Source organism: Dermacentor variabilis, chromosome 9 (genome assembly GCF_050947875.1).
Source record: "Dermacentor variabilis isolate Ectoservices chromosome 9, ASM5094787v1, whole genome shotgun sequence".
Classification (NCBI taxonomy): Eukaryota; Metazoa; Arthropoda; class Arachnida; order Ixodida; family Ixodidae; genus Dermacentor; species Dermacentor variabilis.
In genome coordinates, this window is record NC_134576.1 from 111907119 (window position 1) to 111927421 (window position 20303).

At 45.8% G+C, this 20303-nt stretch overlaps 1 protein-coding gene across 1 annotated transcript in view; it reads right to left on the minus strand.

Annotated features, from left to right (window-relative positions):
• Positions 1-764: 764 nt before the first annotated feature.
• The window catches only part of LOC142558496 (uncharacterized), a 264295-nt gene continuing 244756 nt past the window's right edge, over positions 765-20303 (minus strand). The window contains exons 10-19 of the mRNA XM_075670624.1: positions 18028-18122; positions 16524-16740; positions 15655-15841; positions 14836-14958; positions 14447-14541; positions 12527-12651; positions 10458-10726; positions 7192-7261; positions 5380-6112; positions 765-4677 (exon numbers count right to left, since the gene is read on the minus strand). Of these exons, the coding sequence (XP_075526739.1) occupies positions 4153-4677; positions 5380-6112; positions 7192-7261; positions 10458-10726; positions 12527-12651; positions 14447-14541; positions 14836-14958; positions 15655-15841; positions 16524-16740; positions 18028-18122 (2439 nt within the window). The 3' untranslated portion in view covers positions 765-4152. The remainder of the gene's footprint in view (positions 4678-5379; positions 6113-7191; positions 7262-10457; positions 10727-12526; positions 12652-14446; positions 14542-14835; positions 14959-15654; positions 15842-16523; positions 16741-18027; positions 18123-20303) is intronic.

Consider the following 20303-nt stretch of genomic DNA (forward strand, 5'->3'; position numbering starts at 1 on the left):
CCCTCCGCACTTTCTTAAAAGTTTTCTGAAGGATATCTTCCGGTTTTTCGCGGATACTAAACCGTAAGACGGTGAACACGTAATGATAGCCCTTCTGCAAAAGTTTCTGCAATCGCTTGTCTATGACTTTAATTTCAGTGGGTCACTGCCTGACATTTCGGTTAGCTTCACTTGCTTATCAATTCGATTGAGTAGATTGAGGGAGGTCGAAATAAACTGACACACATACACGCAATAAATAAGACAACAACGGAGCTAGGGATATACAGACCTGCAGCAGTACTGAAAGCGACCGAGCAGATCGTGCGCGCTTAATTGATGCGCAGCGCACCACTTAACAGCCTGAACAGGAGAGTGAATTTACAAGCTTCGAAGCACTTCCAAAGTTTTGCAAGAATCGGGTCAGAAAAGAAGCCCACATGTGCATGTCGTATTTCATTACTCCTTTTTCGAAACCTCGACGGTGCTTTGAAACATTTAGAAGGCTGCACAAACACGAAAATCGACCGGCCCCTTTCATCGCGTTATATATAGCGGCTACATTACATAATGAAAACCATCCGGTATCGTTCAAAAATAAACGCCTGCTCTCTTCTCCCTTGTTCGGAAGCATGTAGCGATTTCAGTACTCGAAGCGGCAACACTACTGCACCAAGTTTTTCTTCATAGCGACAACCATCACAACGTGGTGTAGATGGCGGAATACCCTGCGTGAGCACACACAAAGAAGGCCTCAGGATGATCTTGAACAGGACAGGACCCCTATGGAAATTTATTCTAAGTTGAATATATGCCAGAGTAAATATGCTTTGCTCCGCATTCGTAAACTGACCCCGAAAATGTTACATTATAGATCCGCTCACTCCGTTCAATGCAACATAAAAAAAAACGGAAAAGTTTAAAGTTTTGCGCTTCAACTTGCCAAAGGAACACATGGGTTATGAGAGACGCCATGCTGGTTGGGGCTCTCGATCAATTGCGAGCAACTAGAGTCTTTTCATCACCATCATCATCATCATGATCATCATCATCATCATCATCGTTTAAATCCACTGCAGGGCGAAGGACTCTTCCTGTGATCTCCAATTACCCCTGACCGGCGCCAACAGATTCCAACTTGCGCCTGCGAATTTCTTAATTTCATCACCCCACCTAGTCTTCAGCCGTCTTCGACTGCGTTTCCTTTCTCTTGGCACCCATGCTGTAACCCAATGGTCCGCTGGTTATTTAAACTACGCATTACATTATCTTCCCAGCTCCATTTCTTTCCCTTAATGTCCATTACAATATCTGTGATGCCCGTTTGCTCTATCCCCGTTTGCACCTAAACTGAGTTTGAGATCCAATCCGTGACAGACAGCGGCATTGTGCCATCCCTTTGATCTCTGCAAACAACCGCCTAGAGCATTCGACCAAACTCGGAAATCGTCGGCGGTAAAACAAATTCCGATCCGTCATGCAGATAACAAGTACGCAGGAGCAAATCACCTTAGTTGTGAATTAACGGTAATAAATAAATGGATCAGTAATCTAACTCCAAGCGACTGTAGAAGACGGAAGAGAACCTTACAAACTTTCATTAGCTTCGTGTTTGAAGGTAGATGCATGTAAAGTGCAAGGTGGGGGTCGGATCATTCAATTCCGCAACCGAATACACGGCAACGAAGGAACAGTTTTATTCGTCATTGGTCGAAAGTTTTTTTATTATTTTACGCTGCTTGTTTCGTTCACATCTGTGGGAAAGTGACAGCCTGCTGGCTTATGGTTCCGATTTTTTCGCTCGCAGTTTGAATCTTTAATGCCGTTTCCGGACCTGACAAATTGAAAATGAAGGTTCAATTCCACAATTTTACGTTCAAGTGGCCAATATAAAAATTCTGGGAATTTGGTCAACCAGTTAATTCATAACTGAAGCTACGTCCAGTGCGAAGCATGCCGACTAACTGAGACGACGCACATCACATTGAAGTGAATTCACACAGGCAGGGCCTTATAAACTGCAGTGGAGTATAACGCCAACGCGTGAATGAAATTTATCCGCATCTATTGTAAACAAAGGAATTTTTTTAGCTAACATTCGAGCTGATATATCACATCCCTGCATTTTAAATCCTTGAATGGGAGAATCTTGCAAGGTACCAACAGATACTCTTGAATCAGGCTACTTGGCTACTAGGATCTTGGCGACTTTTTTGAAGGCTACATATATTCAGCAATTCACGAAATAACTTAGAGGATAATGAAAGTTTGTTTTATATCTGCGAAACTAGCTTTTATATCCTAAATGCAGCACGCTTGCTAGCATGTCGTGAGAATTTGTTCGTTTCACACGAAACTGAGTACTTCCCGCAGTGACTCACTAGTTGTGCCGTTTTGCTATTGAGCACGAGGTAGCGGGTGCGATTCATGCACGTCGCAGCAACATTATGATGGTGGCATGTGAAAAACTGCCACAAGCCAACAGTCAGGTACATGTTAAAGAACTCAAGTGGTTGAAATTAATCCAGAGCTCCTCGCGTTTATTAGAGCCCCTGTGTTACCTTGGCAAGTTAAAACCCCTAATTCACCAAAAAACACAAAATGCGAGTTGTCTTCGGCCTAATGTTTACGTTTTGGAGACGACTGAATAAGTTGCAAGTGGGAGAGGAACTCAACTAACAAGGAAGGGTGGGTGCAGCATTTTGAATAGATATCAAATTTTTTTGACAAATTTGGCAAAATTAAGGGACCTTAAAAAAAATCTCGTGGCATTACCAACCGTAAATTGTATCTAACATACACCATAAGAGAAACAAAACATAGTGCACGGCATCGTTTACAAAATGATCTGTTTCACGTGCGGGTTTTCCATGATCACTACATTTCTTAGAGGCACAGAATGACTCAATTACATCCGGTTTCGCGGACTATTCGGGCTGCTTAGATTAGTGCGAACTCTATTTATTAGCGTTACAAGATTATTTGAATCGTTTTTTGCCCTTTCCGCACTGCAATAGGTTTTACAATTTATTCACTACACAAGGTCAGATGATTCTTCCCAGAATACGCAATTTCAGATGCCCATCATTTGTACTACACATCATCGAAACGGGTCAAGAGCATTCCTGCCAATGGGTTTTGTGTCTTTTCCGCATTTAAAGAACTGGTGATGCAAAACTTCCTTTCGAATTGCTAGGCGAATGTTATCTATACGTCCCATTCTCCTCAGCACAAACACACACTTACGCATTCTCAAGCACGAATACAATGACTTCATAGTGCGCATAAGAAAAAAGATACGTACTGATAACTCTCTATCATTATTAAAGCTTTATATAGATTTCTGTAGTTGTGTAGATAAATTAAATGCAGGCCACAATATTCGGGCACACAGAGACATTACCAAGTATATGTATATACACACAAGAAAATGGTGGTTCACGCGTTCATGTCGCATCCATATTGTCCCACAGATCACCACGCAACGAATAACCATGGGCAGAGGCAAATACCAAGGACGTCCGTTATTCACTCAGTTTCACTGTCGCCTGGCCGCTTGGTTTGTGATTTGTGGCGTAAATAAGGCAATGGGGGAATGGAAACCGTAGGAAAATGCCACGAGGGACCAGGAAGGGCCCGCAGAAAGAACCGCGGCACAGAAACGTGTCAGGCACACAGCACCACTGTTCTGTCGGAGGCCTTTGGCTTTGAACAGATGTCAACACAGAAGGGCGCGGCTTAAGTGCAACAATGAAGCAAACATCAGTCCTCGATCATTGTAGAACGATGACAATTCTAAGGGATACAGCAGTCCAGCAGGCGCCTCAGTGCACAAAACACAGACTCTGCTCCAAGCCCTCGGGGACGGTACCTGTTCACGACACGTGAACACGCTACGTGTTCATGCCTCGCTACGAAACACGCTACATGTTCATGCCTCGAGATGACCAGCACTCAATTGTGGGTAAAGAGCACAGCTCCTATTTGGCGACTGCTATTGCACATCCCGCGATGACGACATGATACCTGCATGAAATATTCACTCAAGGACACGAGGCTGCGCGTCTCAAAGATGGGAATTCGGAATAAAAGGCACGCTGTCCTGTCTCCTATCAATGGATCTGTTAATTAGCGACGGGAACACGATCGAGTGTCCTTGCTGTCTACAACTCTTCAAGACGCGGCGACTGCGATGCTCGCTTTACTGGGCGTCACGAACGATGTCTCCTCAGTCGCCGTCATCTTTGTGGAGCTACGCAGGGAATCGTGGTCCGAGACGACGCCGTCCACGGGTCCAGCCCCAAGCGTGGCCGCAGCGTTGTTCCAGGACCGCGGCAGTTCGGGAATCTTGGGCGTGCTAGCTGGCACGGGCGACGACCGCTGGAACGTGCTGAAGGACTCGAGCTTCGGCTGGTCCAGCGGCGAGTGGACCACGCCGTTTACGCGTATGGGAGTGGCCTCGCCTCCCGTGTAGGCGAACAGTATGTGTGCCTTCTGGTTGGGTCCCAGACCCAGTGTCGTAACCGTGCTTCGAGAGTCGTCGTCGATGTACTTCATCGGGTCTGAGGCGCCGACGCTGTTGCTTTTGATTTGGTGCTCCTGGCCGGCGTACAGGTCGGGCACCAGAGACGTGACTTGATCTTCGGACGAGTAGAATTCCTTGCGGTTCTGCTTCGCGCCGGCGTCTTCGGCCATTGCCTGTAATTGAAAAAGCGTGACCGTCATATGCTGAGCAACGAAAGAAACTGTCGACTGATTCCGGCGAGACCCTTCTTAACACCAACTGAAATATGTCGCAGGACTAAGATTACTGGAAAAACTGAAACGATTGCCCTTACCCATTTATTCATTCGGACAAGAGCTCACAAAGTTGACAATAACTGTAGTTGGGCGTGCAAAGCAGACGCTACACTGTTGCAAAATATTTAATCATGTCGTCGTCCTGTGACATGTGCCGCAATCCCTGTGTTTCTTTGGATATGTGGCCTATGTGCTAAAGCTTACGATATGATGCAACAAAGATTGCCCCTCCCGCACTGGCTGTGAGGGACAGACATCTGCGGGAAAAAAAGCTTAGCAGCGCATATTTTGCAATCTGCAAATGCTTCAAGACATTATTTTAGCTCAAATGGCGTCCATGCCGTCAAATTGCGTTTATGGAGTCAGATCTAGGGTTAGCAGGGTGTATACTGATCAAAAACAGACATGCACAAAGAGGGGTAGACGCTAATGTTACGGATAAAGAACCGGTGCAGCAGTTACATGGAAAAAATGTAGCTGAAGACTTGTGGGAGGCGCGACAGCACGTTCATTTAGGCTTGTAACATCTGCAGTGGAATCTACGCCAAACGAAGGTGCAGCTGCGAGCGCTAAAGTTTCGCGAAGCGGTTGAGCACAAACCTTGGAGGAGGCCTTGTCCTTTCTATTCAGAGTCGCGGTGCCTTTGTCAGCCTTCTGCAGGTTGCAGTTCTTCAGCAGGCTGCCGACACTCGAGAAGCGAGACAATCTCGAGGGACAGTCGCGGGCACTTGCTGGGCCGCCGCCGCCACCGCCTCCGGTTCCCTTGTTCCACATGTTGCTGTTGAACACCACCGTGCTCGTGCTGTCGGTGCTGTTCGAAGTGACCCGCACCATGGAAGAGTGACTGTTGCGCTTGGGATTCGAGTACGCGCACCAGGACGCCGCCTGCGGTCCGGAGCCTCGGTTCTTCTTGAACGTGCCGGTCGAGGCGAGCTGGGACCAGGCGGCCCGGGCCTCCGGGTACTGCAGCACCCGCACCACGAAGATGAGGAAGCCCTGCATCGAGTTGCAGACGCAGAAGACGTACTGGAACACGGTTCGCGCTTCGCCCACGGCGAACACGCCGAATATCCACGTGACCCCGAGCAGGGTCATGACGGTGAAGGCGCCGCGGACTTGAGCCGCGGTGATGGGAAGCGGGTTGGTGGAGCCGGGACCGGAAGCGGAAGTCGAGTTGTGGTTGGCGGCCTTCGTGTTGGCTCCAGCCATGCGCGGCTTGAAGAGCACGCGCGTCACCATGATGAAGACGAGCAGGTTGACGAAGAGGATGAAGCAGGAGGTGCCCAGGAATGCGATGTAGTAGATGAACGGGTTTCTGGATGATATCACGCAGCTGGAGAGAAAAGAAAACGGAGGTATATACAGTGTCTTTTGTCAGTGCGCGTAATATGAATTCGCGTTATTCATTTAGCTCGTTTCCTACGTCGTATAATTCGCAGCGTGGAGAACATATCGACGAAGTTTATGCAATGTATGTATGATGAGAATGTAGCGCTGTTTAAGGAGCAGCTTCTGTATGCATTGTGGAAAGGAGGATGCCTGCGTAATTAGCCATGCATATAGTAAAAAATAAAAATAAATCAAGACGAAGGAGCGCCACGCAGTACAACTGCCGCACTACTGATTTCTTAAATAGTTGAAAAAAAGAACTGGCCGAAAATATATGATTTAGAAACATTGGGAGCACCCAATTAACGACGTCACAACTTGCCACAACAAATACATGTCGTTATTTAGTGGAGTGAGCCTATTTGGACTGCCTAAGGTAAACGATTTTAACGCATTACTTTGCAGTTTGCGAGACATTCTTTTCTGCATCAGTTTTGCCATTGTTTTATCAAAAAGTGTGTCCTGCCAGATAGGCAATATAGATTTGAGACAGCTATTTTGTTTTTGCCAAGTGTGAAGGTTTTAAACTTGATGCTTCAATAGACTTCGATTTTCTATCCATATGTGAAAATCATGCAGTTTTACTAAATAAAGTTTCTTAAAATAAAATATTCCTACAAAGGTTCGCAATAATACAGCCATTTTATTTTAATGCAGTCAAATTTCATTCGAATTCGTTCAAAAGTTCCAGAATGATAGCATTTATGCTTTCCACAGGGAAGCAAGCATTAACCGTTCCATAATTTGAACTTCGCTTTGCAGCATGCACCAGTGACTACAGGCGTTGTGACACGGATTTATTGGCACTCAAGGTTTAACACCTATGACTAAGATTGCCCAAAAGAAACAAAGTCACACAATAACGTATTCACTGATTAACTTGCCAGAAGGGTAACAAGAATGTGATGGAGTAAATTTTGCTCACGTGAGATCTAAAGCTAAGGCTCTTGAAAATTTCACGTGCATGTTCTCGATTTCTTTTTCTTTTTTTGCGCATAGTAGTTTGGGTGAGCATAAACTTACTAGTCATCTTGGCTTCTGTAAGGCTCCAAATCTATGGCCAGGCAGGTGCCAACGATAGCCGCTGGAATACCTACAATTCAGGAAGGAAAGCGGCAGAAACACAAATAACAAAAGCGTTATTCGAATTAGCATTGAGAATTAAGAACCAGGCAGTATGTTAGATTTGTCAAAAAAAAGACCGAAACTGGCTTTTGCTTACCCGAGTAAATAACTGAAGCTTAATAAAGGTATTTCCAAACACACCATAGTAGTCGCTTTTATCAAGCTGAATCATCAACTATCCCGCAATTATTTAAAGTTAGCGAGGACTTCCATATTAGAAGAAACGTTCATATCGGGGTGTCGGGTTCCCTTACGTCTCTTTCAGAGTGCGTGACTGAATTATTTGAAATTGCCTTTACTTGGAGCACGTTTTTTCGAGCTGGGCGTTTTTGTTTGCATTTCTTTTCTTATTAGGAGACGCTATTGTTTCCTCTCATTAGGGACGCTGTTCGCCGGGAGTACAAAAGAAAGTGAAAGGAAGAAGGTTCCTCTAATGAGAACTTGAGGCATTTTTAGCAAGCTATAAGAAGCATTTCTACGATAAGAAACAAGCTGAATGCCTCAAGACGTTATTCTATTCCCGTGTCATCGTCGGAAGCCTACGCCCGTGAAACATAAGCAGTTTAGAGACGCATTTTTCTTTGGCGTAATTCGTGCTTCCACGGATAACACGCGCTGTTTCCGCTGTGGAGCACAGAAGTCACCAAATTACAGAAATAAGTGCAACAATATCTCCCCCGAGCTCACTTCATTGGAAAACGGCAAGCAAATGCGATGAAAAGTAATTTTTGGCAAAGCGGTAAGGCGAGCAACCACGCCGATATTTATTGAAGTCTTCAAGTCCTCCCGTAGCAGACGACAGCGTGTGCAGCGCAGCTGCACGATGTAGCGGATGTGACGTCGATGTGACGTCACATCGATGCGGATGTGACGCGCGCGCTGCAGAGCTGGTCCAGTGGCACCTTTGTTCATTCAAAGATGCGGTGTGTTCTCGAAATGGCAGCCGCACGCAGCATGGCACTGTGCGTATAAATCGCCTAGTAATCTTGGCTGCGATATCGAGGGATATGATCTATAAGTTCGGCATCACTCCCCGCTCGCTGTAATGGCGGGAGTCACGCAGTGGCCCCAACGAAACATACCTACTTCGGCATGAAGGAATAAAAAACAAGACAACCATTCCACATGGTGAAGACGGAATGACAGCGAAAGCCGACGACAGTCAAATCTATCAAACGAAAAGCAAAGTGCGTTCGCTGCCATTCCATCTTCACAGAGTGGAATGGCTGTAGCTCGCGATTGTCGTTTTCGTTGAGCGTCGCGGAAACCTTTTTCGTCTGTGGTCGTTTCGCGCAGGCGCCGTTTACATTCTCGTTGCTGTTCCCTCCGGTATTCCTCGAACGCATGTCGTTCTTCGGGTGTACTAACTATGTGTGTCCGCCCCTACGATAACGCAGCTGTACTTAGCGCCGATACCTCTTCTACTTATACGCTGCGATAACCTTGACGTCACGCTATTATTCAAGGCGAGGAAAGTGAGTAACCGTTGCTCACGGGGGTATGAACCATTGATTTCTGTTGCCGGACGCCGAAGAAGAACATACCGGTAAAAATATGACTACAAAGAAAGGGTATCTTTGTCTCTTCTGTTAACTGTCACCTTTGTGATGTACCAGTGACAACTGAACATTGTTTTATTAGCTTCACCGACGCCATACTATTCTGGGATGTCCTCCAATGGACGTTAAAGAAAGTCTTCCGAGATTAACGATCTTACTGAGCGATACCTGCTGCCGACCTCTTATAATAGCGCACCTTTCGATATGTTTTTTTCTCATGGGAATGAACAGGTCGTGGAAAACGCGAATGATGGACCGAAACGCCGGAACGGTGGTACCTACAAGGGTACATTTTATCCAACTGACCCTACACCTAAAACATGTTTATGATGGACTCGATATACAACCGGACTGGTGCCCTATTTCGGAGAGGTGCTTACCCTTATCACCCTTCTTAAGCGAAACCAACGTTTTTACTCACAGTATAAACGCTAGCTTTTCTGTGTGTGACTTTCATTGTGTCCTCCATTCTCTGATTATGCAGAAATGGTGAATGTTGGGTGGAATGCTACTATAGTAAATACCATGAAAGAAACAAAAAAAGAAACTAGGGAAGGATAGTCACATACAGCTTTCACTGTAAAATGACTTTGTTTATAAGCTGTTAATAGTCTCACGGCTAGCATTTCGCAAACAGTTTTTCTTTTTTTTTTTGCACAGAACCTTTTCTGCAGCAGGGCTAGCACTGCAAGCACACACCTTGCAGTCACTCAGCGGCTATGACGTTCCGACTGCTAGGCGATAGGTAAGGGGTTCGAATCCAAACCACCGAATGGAAAAAGAAAAACTCCTCGCGTAGCGTTATTTCGAAACACGTTACAAAAAGCCACAGGTGGTGAAATCAATCCAGACCCTTCCACTACTGCATTCTTGATAGCGCACTGCGCAGCTTGAAAGTTAAACCTCCCAAGTGAAAGTTAGTATCACTGCAAGCATACATTCTACGCGATGCAATACTTCGCAACCCGGTTTTTGAACTACTAAAGTATTTTCCAGTACAACTTTTTCCTTACCTTTGTGTTAATAGGCTGAATATTAGGAGAGAAAATGCAATTCAAGGTCTCATTATTTTTTTCGCGCCAGCAACCCAACGACAGCAAACTGGTCCGATTTCACTAATTTAACGTATTTGCTCGTATTTTCTTGTAGTTGGCCACTGCGGCTTAGTAAAATTTGCCTGCCGGAGGGCGCGGTGAAATATAGTAGTTTTGGCACGTAAAAACCAAGAATTTATTAAGACTACTAAAGTTATTAAAATTTGCTTGAATCTTGCTAAACCGAGTGTTTGGCGCTTGCAGGATACAGTGGGACCTATGTATAATGATCAGATATGAACAAGGCTTGAGGACACGGTATCAAAATTTAAAACGTCACGGCGTACTGGTCAGGGAATCTGAAGGGGGCATCACCACTCATCATTCAGTATCGCATTTTACTTTGTTTTCCCTTGCCGAGTCACCTCTCAAAGTAAAAGTTACTTTTTGCGTTCGTGTGGGCCCGCGCGTGATGTAGAATGGTAATTTACTCCAAAGGATCATATGCTCTTTTTTTCTTCCTCTCGATTCTTCGTTTACCGTATCGAACGAGATTGGAGCTCCCACTCACCCCACGCGATGAAGACGCGCTTGAGCATGAAGCACGTCTCGGAAGAGGCGAACACGTGAACGAGCATCTGGTACATGTTTGCCGCCTCGACGCCCATCCAGGCGAGGCAGGCGAGCAGGAAGTAGTGCGTGGCCACGGCCGTGCCCAGGCACAGCTCGAACCTGGGGAAGCGTTGGTGGAGCGAACCCAGCAGGAAGGCCACGTTGAGCAGCAGCATGGCTGAGCACAGGTTGAGGAGGATCTTGCCCGAGCGGTCCTTGTTGAGGCACCTGTCGCGAGGGGGCCGAGGCAAACAGTGTCGACACTCCTCGAGCTTGCACGCGCAAAACATTGCTCGCATTCCCTAATATATGATACGCAGTCGAACTCGGATGTATCGAACCCACATATAACGGATTATTGTGTAGATCGAACCGTTGTAAAATCTCCTTGAAAATTTATGCATAAAATTGTTATTTTGTACATCGAATCACATATGTATCGGACTTTTTTTTGTGATCCCCGTCGGATAAGATATATTCCGGTTTGACTGCATTTCTTTTCGGACACCTTTTCGTGCGTTGCTACCGCGGTCGAGTATCACCTGACACTATGTGAATGGGTTGAACCAAAATTTACCCGTTCTAATGGAATGTGACCACGCCAGATAAATAAGTTTATTCTATTACATGAAGTTAACAGCGCCTTTATGGTGCTTTCACCGTGAGAATAATATTTCTTATAGTACCGACTTTTATCGCAAGTTAACCATGTCTTGGCTTTCCTGCTGCGTATGAGAATCTTTGTATTTAGAACTGATTGTGTAATATACTTCTACAGACTGCACTTGTAGAAGTGATTTATTCGGGGAAAATATAGGTAGACAGAGAGATTAATTTGTAAGAAGAAATGAGCGGAAGATAGAGTTATTGTGAAGAGGAAGAGGTGCAATTTTTTGCTGCCCCTCATTGAACATGGCTGAGCGCTTACTGGGGTGATGTCGAAGCATTACCATGAGCGACCAGCCCTTGCCAAATCTACGAAAGTGAAGGCGTAGACAGCATCGCATTTAAGGTTGGCGTCGAAGAACAAATGTCGCAGTTTCGCCCGAAAGGCGAACCGTCCATTGCGATATAAAATTATTAGACTGCTATAAGAACTAAGGATAGTAGTAACAAGCCTGGCATCACGCGCGCTCAGGCAAACATGAACACGCCTCACACAATAGCCGCGGGCACTCGCTGCCGAAACGGTGGCTCGAGGAAGAGCGGCAGCAGCAGCGAGCGAATCGACAGTGAGCGAATCACTTCAACGCCAAAATAAGGGTCGCGCACACGGCGCGCACGAAGCTATCAGCCTTCGGCAAGCTTAGGCTAAACCCACCGCAAATAGCTTTCAAAACGGGCCTGCGCAGCCGCTCTCAGCCGTACCATACGCAGCCACCGTCAGAGTAGAATGCCCTCCTGTTGCATTGCGCGCGATGGAAAACGGCGCGGTTCCTCTCTGCTTTCTTCCCTTGCGAGCACGAGATCGAGCCACTATACTACTCGGTTCATCCTCTAATGCTTTCGCTTGCACCCACACTATAGGGCGCGCGACCTCGATGTTGTCGCACTCGTACTGCATACTGGACATCACGGCGACAGAAACGGCGATGAATATGGCGATAATTTGCCTGCAGTATTCACATAATTGCTGTCGCAATAAAACTCGACGTGGATGCAGTGCCGAGCGCCAGAATGGCTGAAAATACCGCGAAGAAGCCCTTGACAGGGTGGTACTTGTGTATAGCTACATCTCGAGAAGTTTAGGCACTCCAGTGGGACTGTAATTCAGCAAAACGGCATCTGCTCGAATTTTCCCCCTGTGGTCCTTTTGCTTCAGTAAATTTTACCTACATAACAAGGCATTCGATACTTCACTACATTGCGGCCTAAATTTCCCCTGGTATCGGTTCGGAAAACGGAAAAGCTGGTTGGAACTGATGTATTTTTTTTCTCATGGCGACAGAGTAGACGGCCCCAACTTCGAAAGCGTGCGAGCACAAACGAAGAAATATTTTTTGCAGGGGATCAGCGTAGCAGGCTCACCGGAAAATGGAGTAGGTTAGAATAGTGAAAAACAGGCCGACGATCGACATGATACATCCAACGTAGGATATGAGAGACAGAATCCGGTAGTGGTGGGGTGCCAATGAGGTTCCTGGTAGAGGATCCTAGAAAAAAAGAAAAGAAAGCAAGGAATAGTTACGACCTAACATGCAGAGGCCCTCTCAAATAGGCCAACGCAGCGAACATCTTATACCCATACAATGTTTTAATTCATTACCGTGGGACTCTAAATCTCTATTCAGCGACATACTAATTGAGAAACCTAACTGAACTGTTATGCGTGGCTAATAATTACAAGGGAGATCAGTTGTGGTTTGATTTAGCTCTTTCTTGTTATAAGCCACTGCCGCAATTTCGCCAACTCACATCAGGAGAAAGATTTAGGTCCGTAACTCCTGCTTAAATATATGGCAACGAAAGAATTGTTATTATCGGCAACCACTGTGCCAGTTCTTACGGTGTTTACTGCACTTCAAAGACGAAGTGTAACTGAAGTAATATAAAGTGGTGTGTTCTTAGTCGACGACGCACCTTTATTAAAATTTTCGAAAATGCCTCTCATATCAAGTTTACAAATCCATAACTCCGCAATAAAAACGATTTGAAAAAGAAATGTCACAGTTTTGTAAACTGAATCTAATGATACAACCCAACTAGCCAAAATTCAGGGGTTATGCACTGCAATGGAATGCACCTCTAATTGGTGAGTGACGTTTTCAAAACCCGCGTAAACGTTATAAACATTATCACACAACGTAAAAACTTTTAGATCAAATTTGTCGTCTCGAGATGCCCTAGTAGATTCAATTTACAAAACTGAAATATCTGTTTATGGTGTGGAGTTGCGGAATTATAAACCTAAAGTTTTTTTATTAATTACTGAATTTCAGCAACTTCCCTATATCATTGAAGGCCGAAGTCGAAATACTGCCTCCAAGAGCGGCTAAAATTAAATCTCTCTCAAATGCAACAATTTTCATTCAGATCAGTCAGCCGGTTCTCATACGTGTGCATTTCTGCGTTTTACACGTATTTGTACAGGGCAACTGCAGTTGGCGTGGAGCTAAAACTTCCTTGAAACTTTTCCGACTCAGAATATTACTTTTTTTTTAATAGGCAAACCATCAGTTTAAGCAGGGTGCTCTAAACAACCACTTGTCTTAAGGGCACAGTTCCACACTTCATCCCAGTTCAGGAATAGAAACTATCCATCGCGTAGCCTACATGGAGTTAATTGCTCCTGGGGTAGTAAACTTTTAATGAAGCGCCAGTTATTCTTAACTTAGAAGCTTAGATGTTTAAGACTGAAAAAACGTTTCCTTTTTCAGGCAGAGGATGATTGTCTTTTGCATCTAATAGTCACCTACATTATACAGCACGTAAGTAATGCGCTCAATTCTGCAATAAATAAAACATTAATCGAATCCGACCTAACGATAACCCCACTTGAATTCCAACGTTCTTGGCGATTCGAGTATCCAGTAATTCGAGTATCCCTGCCCAACCTTCCGATGGATTAAGGTACCGTCTAACAAAATTTAGACGCAGTTGCATTTGGGCAACAGAGGGTCAATTGTGCAGGAAATATGGAAACGCAAGGGGAAAAGCACGCACGGATCTTAGACAAGTTTTGATGTCTTCTCGTCGAAACATTGGCACAGGAAATAGTTTATCTGATTTTTATGTTCTTCTATATGTCTTACTTAGAGATTTCTAGGAAGAATTGCTCAAAATAAAGGAACAAATCCCTTATGCAGAAAATTTTTCTATTATAATAATCACCCTAGTGCATCATACATGTTCGCAACACAACTGCGTTCTCGCGAAGATATTCGTAGTTCGGAAATGACTCGAACGCCCATCAAGGCCCAAAGAACGTAGGTGTCAACAATGACATACCAGAAGGAGAGAAAACGCAGTCATGTGGGTTGATGTGCAAACAGTCACGTTTCCAGACCGATTTGTTGTTACGCCGGTGGTAGACCACTCTTTACCTGAAATAAATGCACATTTTCAGGATTTCTAAATGAAAAATTTGGCTAGATACCGCAGTCGTTACAATAGGACGTGTCATGAAGAGTAAGCGGCTAATTAATTAGACCTGTTCCACGACTTTCTCATGGAACTAATGCGTGTGGCTTCTCCAGTTTTCCTATACTTCAGGTAGTCATGCTGTGCTATTTGCCACACGCTATGTAGTGTTTTTTTATAGGATTGAGAAATGAAAATCAGATGGCATATTGCTTGATGCACTTAGTAAGCACGACAAAATGTAACTCGATACTCACGGCGGTCATCCCAGAATGCACAGACGTATCTTTCGGCATTGTAAGTCGGGTACGAATAGATCAAGGGATCGGTGAGATTTTCAATCTTGCCGTTACCAATCTTGGCTGACAGCACGACTTGCCCTGCGAACGCGAGAAAAGGATGACGCTGTGAAGGCAAGCTCAGCACTGTTGGCAGGGGTCAGGGGTCTCCTTCAAGTAATTGTAGTAGTCTCGCGTTAGCCACAAAGCCCGAGCTCCATCACTACATCAATTAATCAATCACTCCAAATATTGCGTTTGCCCGCCTTCTGGCTCATGAGCGACGTATTGTGATGTTTTTAGTGCACAGTTACAAGTTTGAAGTTTGGTGTGCCAGTTGAAGAGAATTTTGCAATTTCTCACAAACGCTCCCAACCAAAACGGCTTGAACAAAAGAATGTGCAGCTTAAGTCCTCGGAATCTAGGGTTTAGGCCCTCAGTTTGATGAAACATATGTTATTCCATATGTTTATTTGGCTCAACGGTTAAAGAAAATATTTGCAGAAAATCCTCTTAAACTAAAGTGCGCGTGTGTCCGTGTGCATTTGTGTGTGTGCGTCATAATGCGGCACGTGTGACCTGAACATGCAAGACAGCAGTGACAAAGTTGAACGTTATTCCGGCCTATCATGAAAGCCTGAATGGCGGGGCAGACCACGACGCATGCGAAGGTTCTGCAAAGATGACGGTGCTCATCAACATGACATTGCTGCACATTACGCATTCATAGACCGTACTCATCACAATCTAGACAAAAGTGACTCGTAGGGAAAAGCAGATGTATCCCAACCCATTCACCTGTGCTGACCAGGGACGCAGGGCTATACCGAGCTGGCCGGAAGAACTTGTCGTTTCGGTACGAGATGAACGCGATGCGCGGTCCCTTCTCCACTTCATGGATGGGTCGATAGGCCTCGCCAGCGGCCAGGAGAGAGCTGTTGATGGCCATAGACAGCGCCTCGAACGGGATGGTGATCACGATGTTCTGCGCCGCAGCCAGAAAACGAAGAGCGCACCGTTACCATTAGGCTGAAATTAATACAGGCTGTAAAATCCTTCGGCTGCCGCGCTTTATTGCAAGGCCTAACTAAAGTTTCACAAATGAAAGTTTCATGAAGACTTCGAAGTTAAATCAGAAGTGCAACATTCATTTTACACGACCACTTCTGAACCGTCTCCCAGTCATTCGTTTCATCGACATTTGTAACGGCTAGCTAAAAGGGAATAACCTTGTGAAAGGCAAGAAAGAAGAGCTACGAGAAGACAGGAAGTATAGCGCATTGCTACTTTTAAATGTGACTCATTCAACGAAATCAAGACATTCCTGTGGGCGGTGTCAAAGTGTTATGTTCATTGCATCATATCCAACAATGCTATAGTACATTATAGTTTGCCTAGGGCTTGCTAGCTTTTCTTTTTTTTTCTGCAAGCTTTTACGTATTTTAGCATAGCATTACCGTTTTATCGTTAACATTGCCGATACTTCCTGCCGTCGAGTGTGAATGCACAGTTCGGAGGAAGTGGCGTCGGCGACGGTAACGGCCATAAGGCTATATGCGAAATTAAGCTACAGGCTACGGTAAGTTCTGCAGTTTCTAAATAAGAACATACACTACTCCGCGTGGCACCCAAAACCCCGGGAATGGCACACTTCTGCTCGCACTTACGTTTCCGCCATCCTGATCGTCTGCGTCGCCGGCGAATTCCTCGTGCAGGTAGTGATCTCCGTTGGAGCGCAGCGAGAAGCTGAGGAAATCTTGGCCCTGAGAGAGCAGCTTGGGCGACCAGGCGACAGCCTTCACGACCAGGTTCTCGTTCTCGATGATGAGCGCCCCGGGTCCCAGCACCACTTCCGAGGTGAACCGCTCCACCACGGAAACCAGCCTGCACGTGACCCATTAGGTCGTTACCTACAGCACCACCGCTTGCTGGGACTCCCTCGGTCAAAGCTGCCGAAGCGTTCGAAGCGACATTGCGCCTGTTCGACATGTGCCGCAGCAAGTGACGAAGAGAGAGAGAGAGAGATAGCAAAGAGAGGAAAGACAGGGACTTCAACCAGACGTGCATCCGGTTTGCTACCTTACACTAGGGGAAGGAAAAGGGGGAACAGAAAGAGGAAAGCGGGATAGAGGGATGAAGATAGGGACGAAGTTCAGAATTCCCCTTAAGCAGAGGCTTAGAACAAGACCAGGTTGGTTTAGCTCTGCGAAATAATTTTTATAGAATAATGGTGCATTGATGTGTAAAAAAATAGAAGAAATGATCGCTATTAGCGGAGAAATAACGCAACCTATAACCTAAAATAACCTTACCTGGCCTTACTTAACCTAACGAAGTTAGTCATCTTAAGATAAGCGCCGACTAGCAGCACCCATACTCGATCATGACGTAACGGATTTCCAAGTATTTTCGCGCCTTCGAGCCGTTTTAGTTCACAAGAAGTTCTGAATACGCGCCATAGGATTAGTCATTGGTCACTTGCTAATGCATTGTAATCCTTGCTTATCAATAGCTGTTACCTAGTCCCACGTAGACGCTGTCAAAGTCCCTCGACATCGCACAAGGTTATCGCAGAAACTTGAAGCCCATCTTTGGTTTTTGTGCCCTCTCTGCCTTGCGAGGAGCTCGTTCACGACGAGGGCGACATTTTGGTAGAGCACAAGTATAATCTCCTGATCCAGCTTACCCCCCCCCCCCCCCCGAGTTTCATTAGCTATCGAATTCTACTGCTGAGGCCGAGGTCCTGAGTTTGACGGCCAGCCGTGGCGCCTGAATTTTGATGTAGGCCAAATGGGAGGAAAAGAAAAGAAAGATTGATGTACTTACGTGTATGTGTTCGTCAAGAAACCACAGGTGATAAAAATGTATTCGCAACCCTCCCTTGCGGCGACTTTAGTAGAGCCAATGTTGTGATACATCCCAAAGCGCAAAAAAAAAAAATCACGACTTGCACCAGTGTGGGTTTGGGATGTCGCGTTCGACGAATAAATCAATCAATCACCCATCAAGCTTAACCTGAAGTTACCTTTTAAGGTTCCTGTAAGAGGGGACGTCGTACAAACTTATTTATGTACAAACTCGGAAAACGCATATAAATTAATGGTATGGTTTAACGCTGACATGAAATCGCATCCGGGAAACCCACGCGGCGCATACAACATGGTCACTTACTTTTCGACAGCCACACCGCTGGCATCTCCTTCTTCAATGACGCTGTCATTCAGGGCGAGGAAGTTGCTGATTACGTGAATCATGGCTTGCGCGATCTGGAAAGGAAAGATAAACAAGGATCGAAGTTTGCGAAGAAACTAAAGTTCGTTTGCTTTATGAAGTACTAGAATACGTCTGAACAATAATTCGCCTAGTAAGTAAAGGTACGAGCAACTTATGCTAACATAGCAACGCAGTAAGCATTACTCCCTTCTATTGCATGTTCTACTTACCCTAGCCCGCCAAGGCATGCAATTTCATGCAGTTTCTAAAGAGAACTGTGGCGCTATTGTCAATGGCAGCTGCAAGCTGGGCGATTCAGCCAGCGAGGTTATAATTGATTAGTACATGGATTCGGCTAAACTTCGGCCTTCTGATGTTAAATGGTTTCGCGACTTTGGAAACGAATCCTTTCCAAGAACGTACAGCGTTAAAAATAATAACTATACATTGTTAAAGTTGCCCGATGGCAAGATCCGAAGTGAAGGCCTCGAGCATAGAAGCCCATTAATGAAATTATTACGCCACATACAACTGTATAAGCGGAAAAACTGCAATTAGCAACGATTAAGCTTGCTCGCAGAGTCCTATTGCCCTTCGCATTTAAAAAGATAGTGTAGATTCCTTTGAACTTTAGGCCAATGCAGGCGGACAATGCCTAATACACAAATCCACAAGAACCCCTGAAACCACAATCACGAGCATCAGACAAATACGTGCGCTAACTAACATTCCCATGGTGACTGAACGATCACAGCGCCAGAGTTCATCCTAGTAATTATCGTCAAAAATTCTCTGGGTCACAGTAGCTGGCTCACTATAACGTTCAAATGCTGGACAAGAAGTCTCGACTCACGGCCACAAACCTATGAGAGAGGGAACGGTCGTTTACCGAGCTCTGGTCGCACTTTAAGGAATGAGAGGTAATCAAAACTAGATGGTGCAACTAAACTGTTTCACCAGAACTGCAAGCTGGCATGCGGCAACCTTCCAAGCTGATTATAATTATCGCTGGTGCTGCCAGATGACCGCAGATCATTGCTGCAAACATCGCTGCTCGCAATGGGGGCGACGGGTAGCAGAGGATAGACTCCCGGCCGAGAATTCATGACATGAAAACTCGCGATGAACACACGCGGCTGTAAAACCATGTGGCCTCCTACATTATCACGCATCTAATGCGGGTTTCACACCTATTGGTACTTGTGTCGGACATAGCGAAGATTGTCGTGTACTAAGCTCGGATTTAGTGGACCATAAGGAAGGCTCGCAGTGGATAGCGTTCGCAAAGTATCGGGTAGATTTCAGACCGTGGAAAACTAGACACCTATAGGACTTCCAACGAGTGTGGGAACTGCCTTATATAAGTTCGTTTTGGGCGCACTGTCAGCGCTAGGCTCAGCTCTGCGGCAGAGTCAGGGCAGCGCTCTGACTTCCGCAGCATGCTCGCCTCAGCATTTGCCCACGTATATCATAAGCAGACTAGCGTCCCACCCGTTACGCTCCAGGTATATACTGCGGTCGGTATCACTCAAAGCACTCTGCGTGGTATAAATCTGGCGCTGGAAGTCCGTCCGTCCGTCCGTCTATCTGTCTGGCTTGCTGGATAGCCAGTCTCTTACGCCAACCCCGTGACCCATGTTGTCCACTTGCATGGGCCGCTAGGTGTGTGCGCTTGGTCGAGATGCCGTCGGGTTTACTACATCTTCGTTCAGTATTGCATCGTCACATCAGTATCATCATCACTTTGCCTTCATGCCATCGTCGTCACATCACTTTGGTCGATCCATCGACGTCATTCCTTGCGCGTCATTGGATCGTAATCATGCTGCCGTCATTCAATCATAATTTTGCCATCGTTGTCATGCCATCGTCGTCATCGAGTCGTCTTCCCAAGGACGCTATTATGCATATGTTGTCATACCGCTGTCGTCAGGCCACCTTGGCCTTGCGATCGTCGTCATTCTCGCTTCCTCATCCGGTTGGTGTCGTACACTTGTCGTCACACCATCGCCATGTGTTGGTCCTCGTGTCGTCACCGTCACGCTGTCGTCGTTGTGCCATTGTCTTAATTGAATAGTCTATTGTCGTTCCATCGACATCATTCCTTCTTACTCCTTCCATCGTCAGTGCATCAGCGTCACACAGTCGTCGTCATGCGTCCGCGTTCGTGGGCGACCTTGGCAGGCAAGTGCTAGAGTAAAGTGGGACGATATCGGAGTATGCATCACATTGCC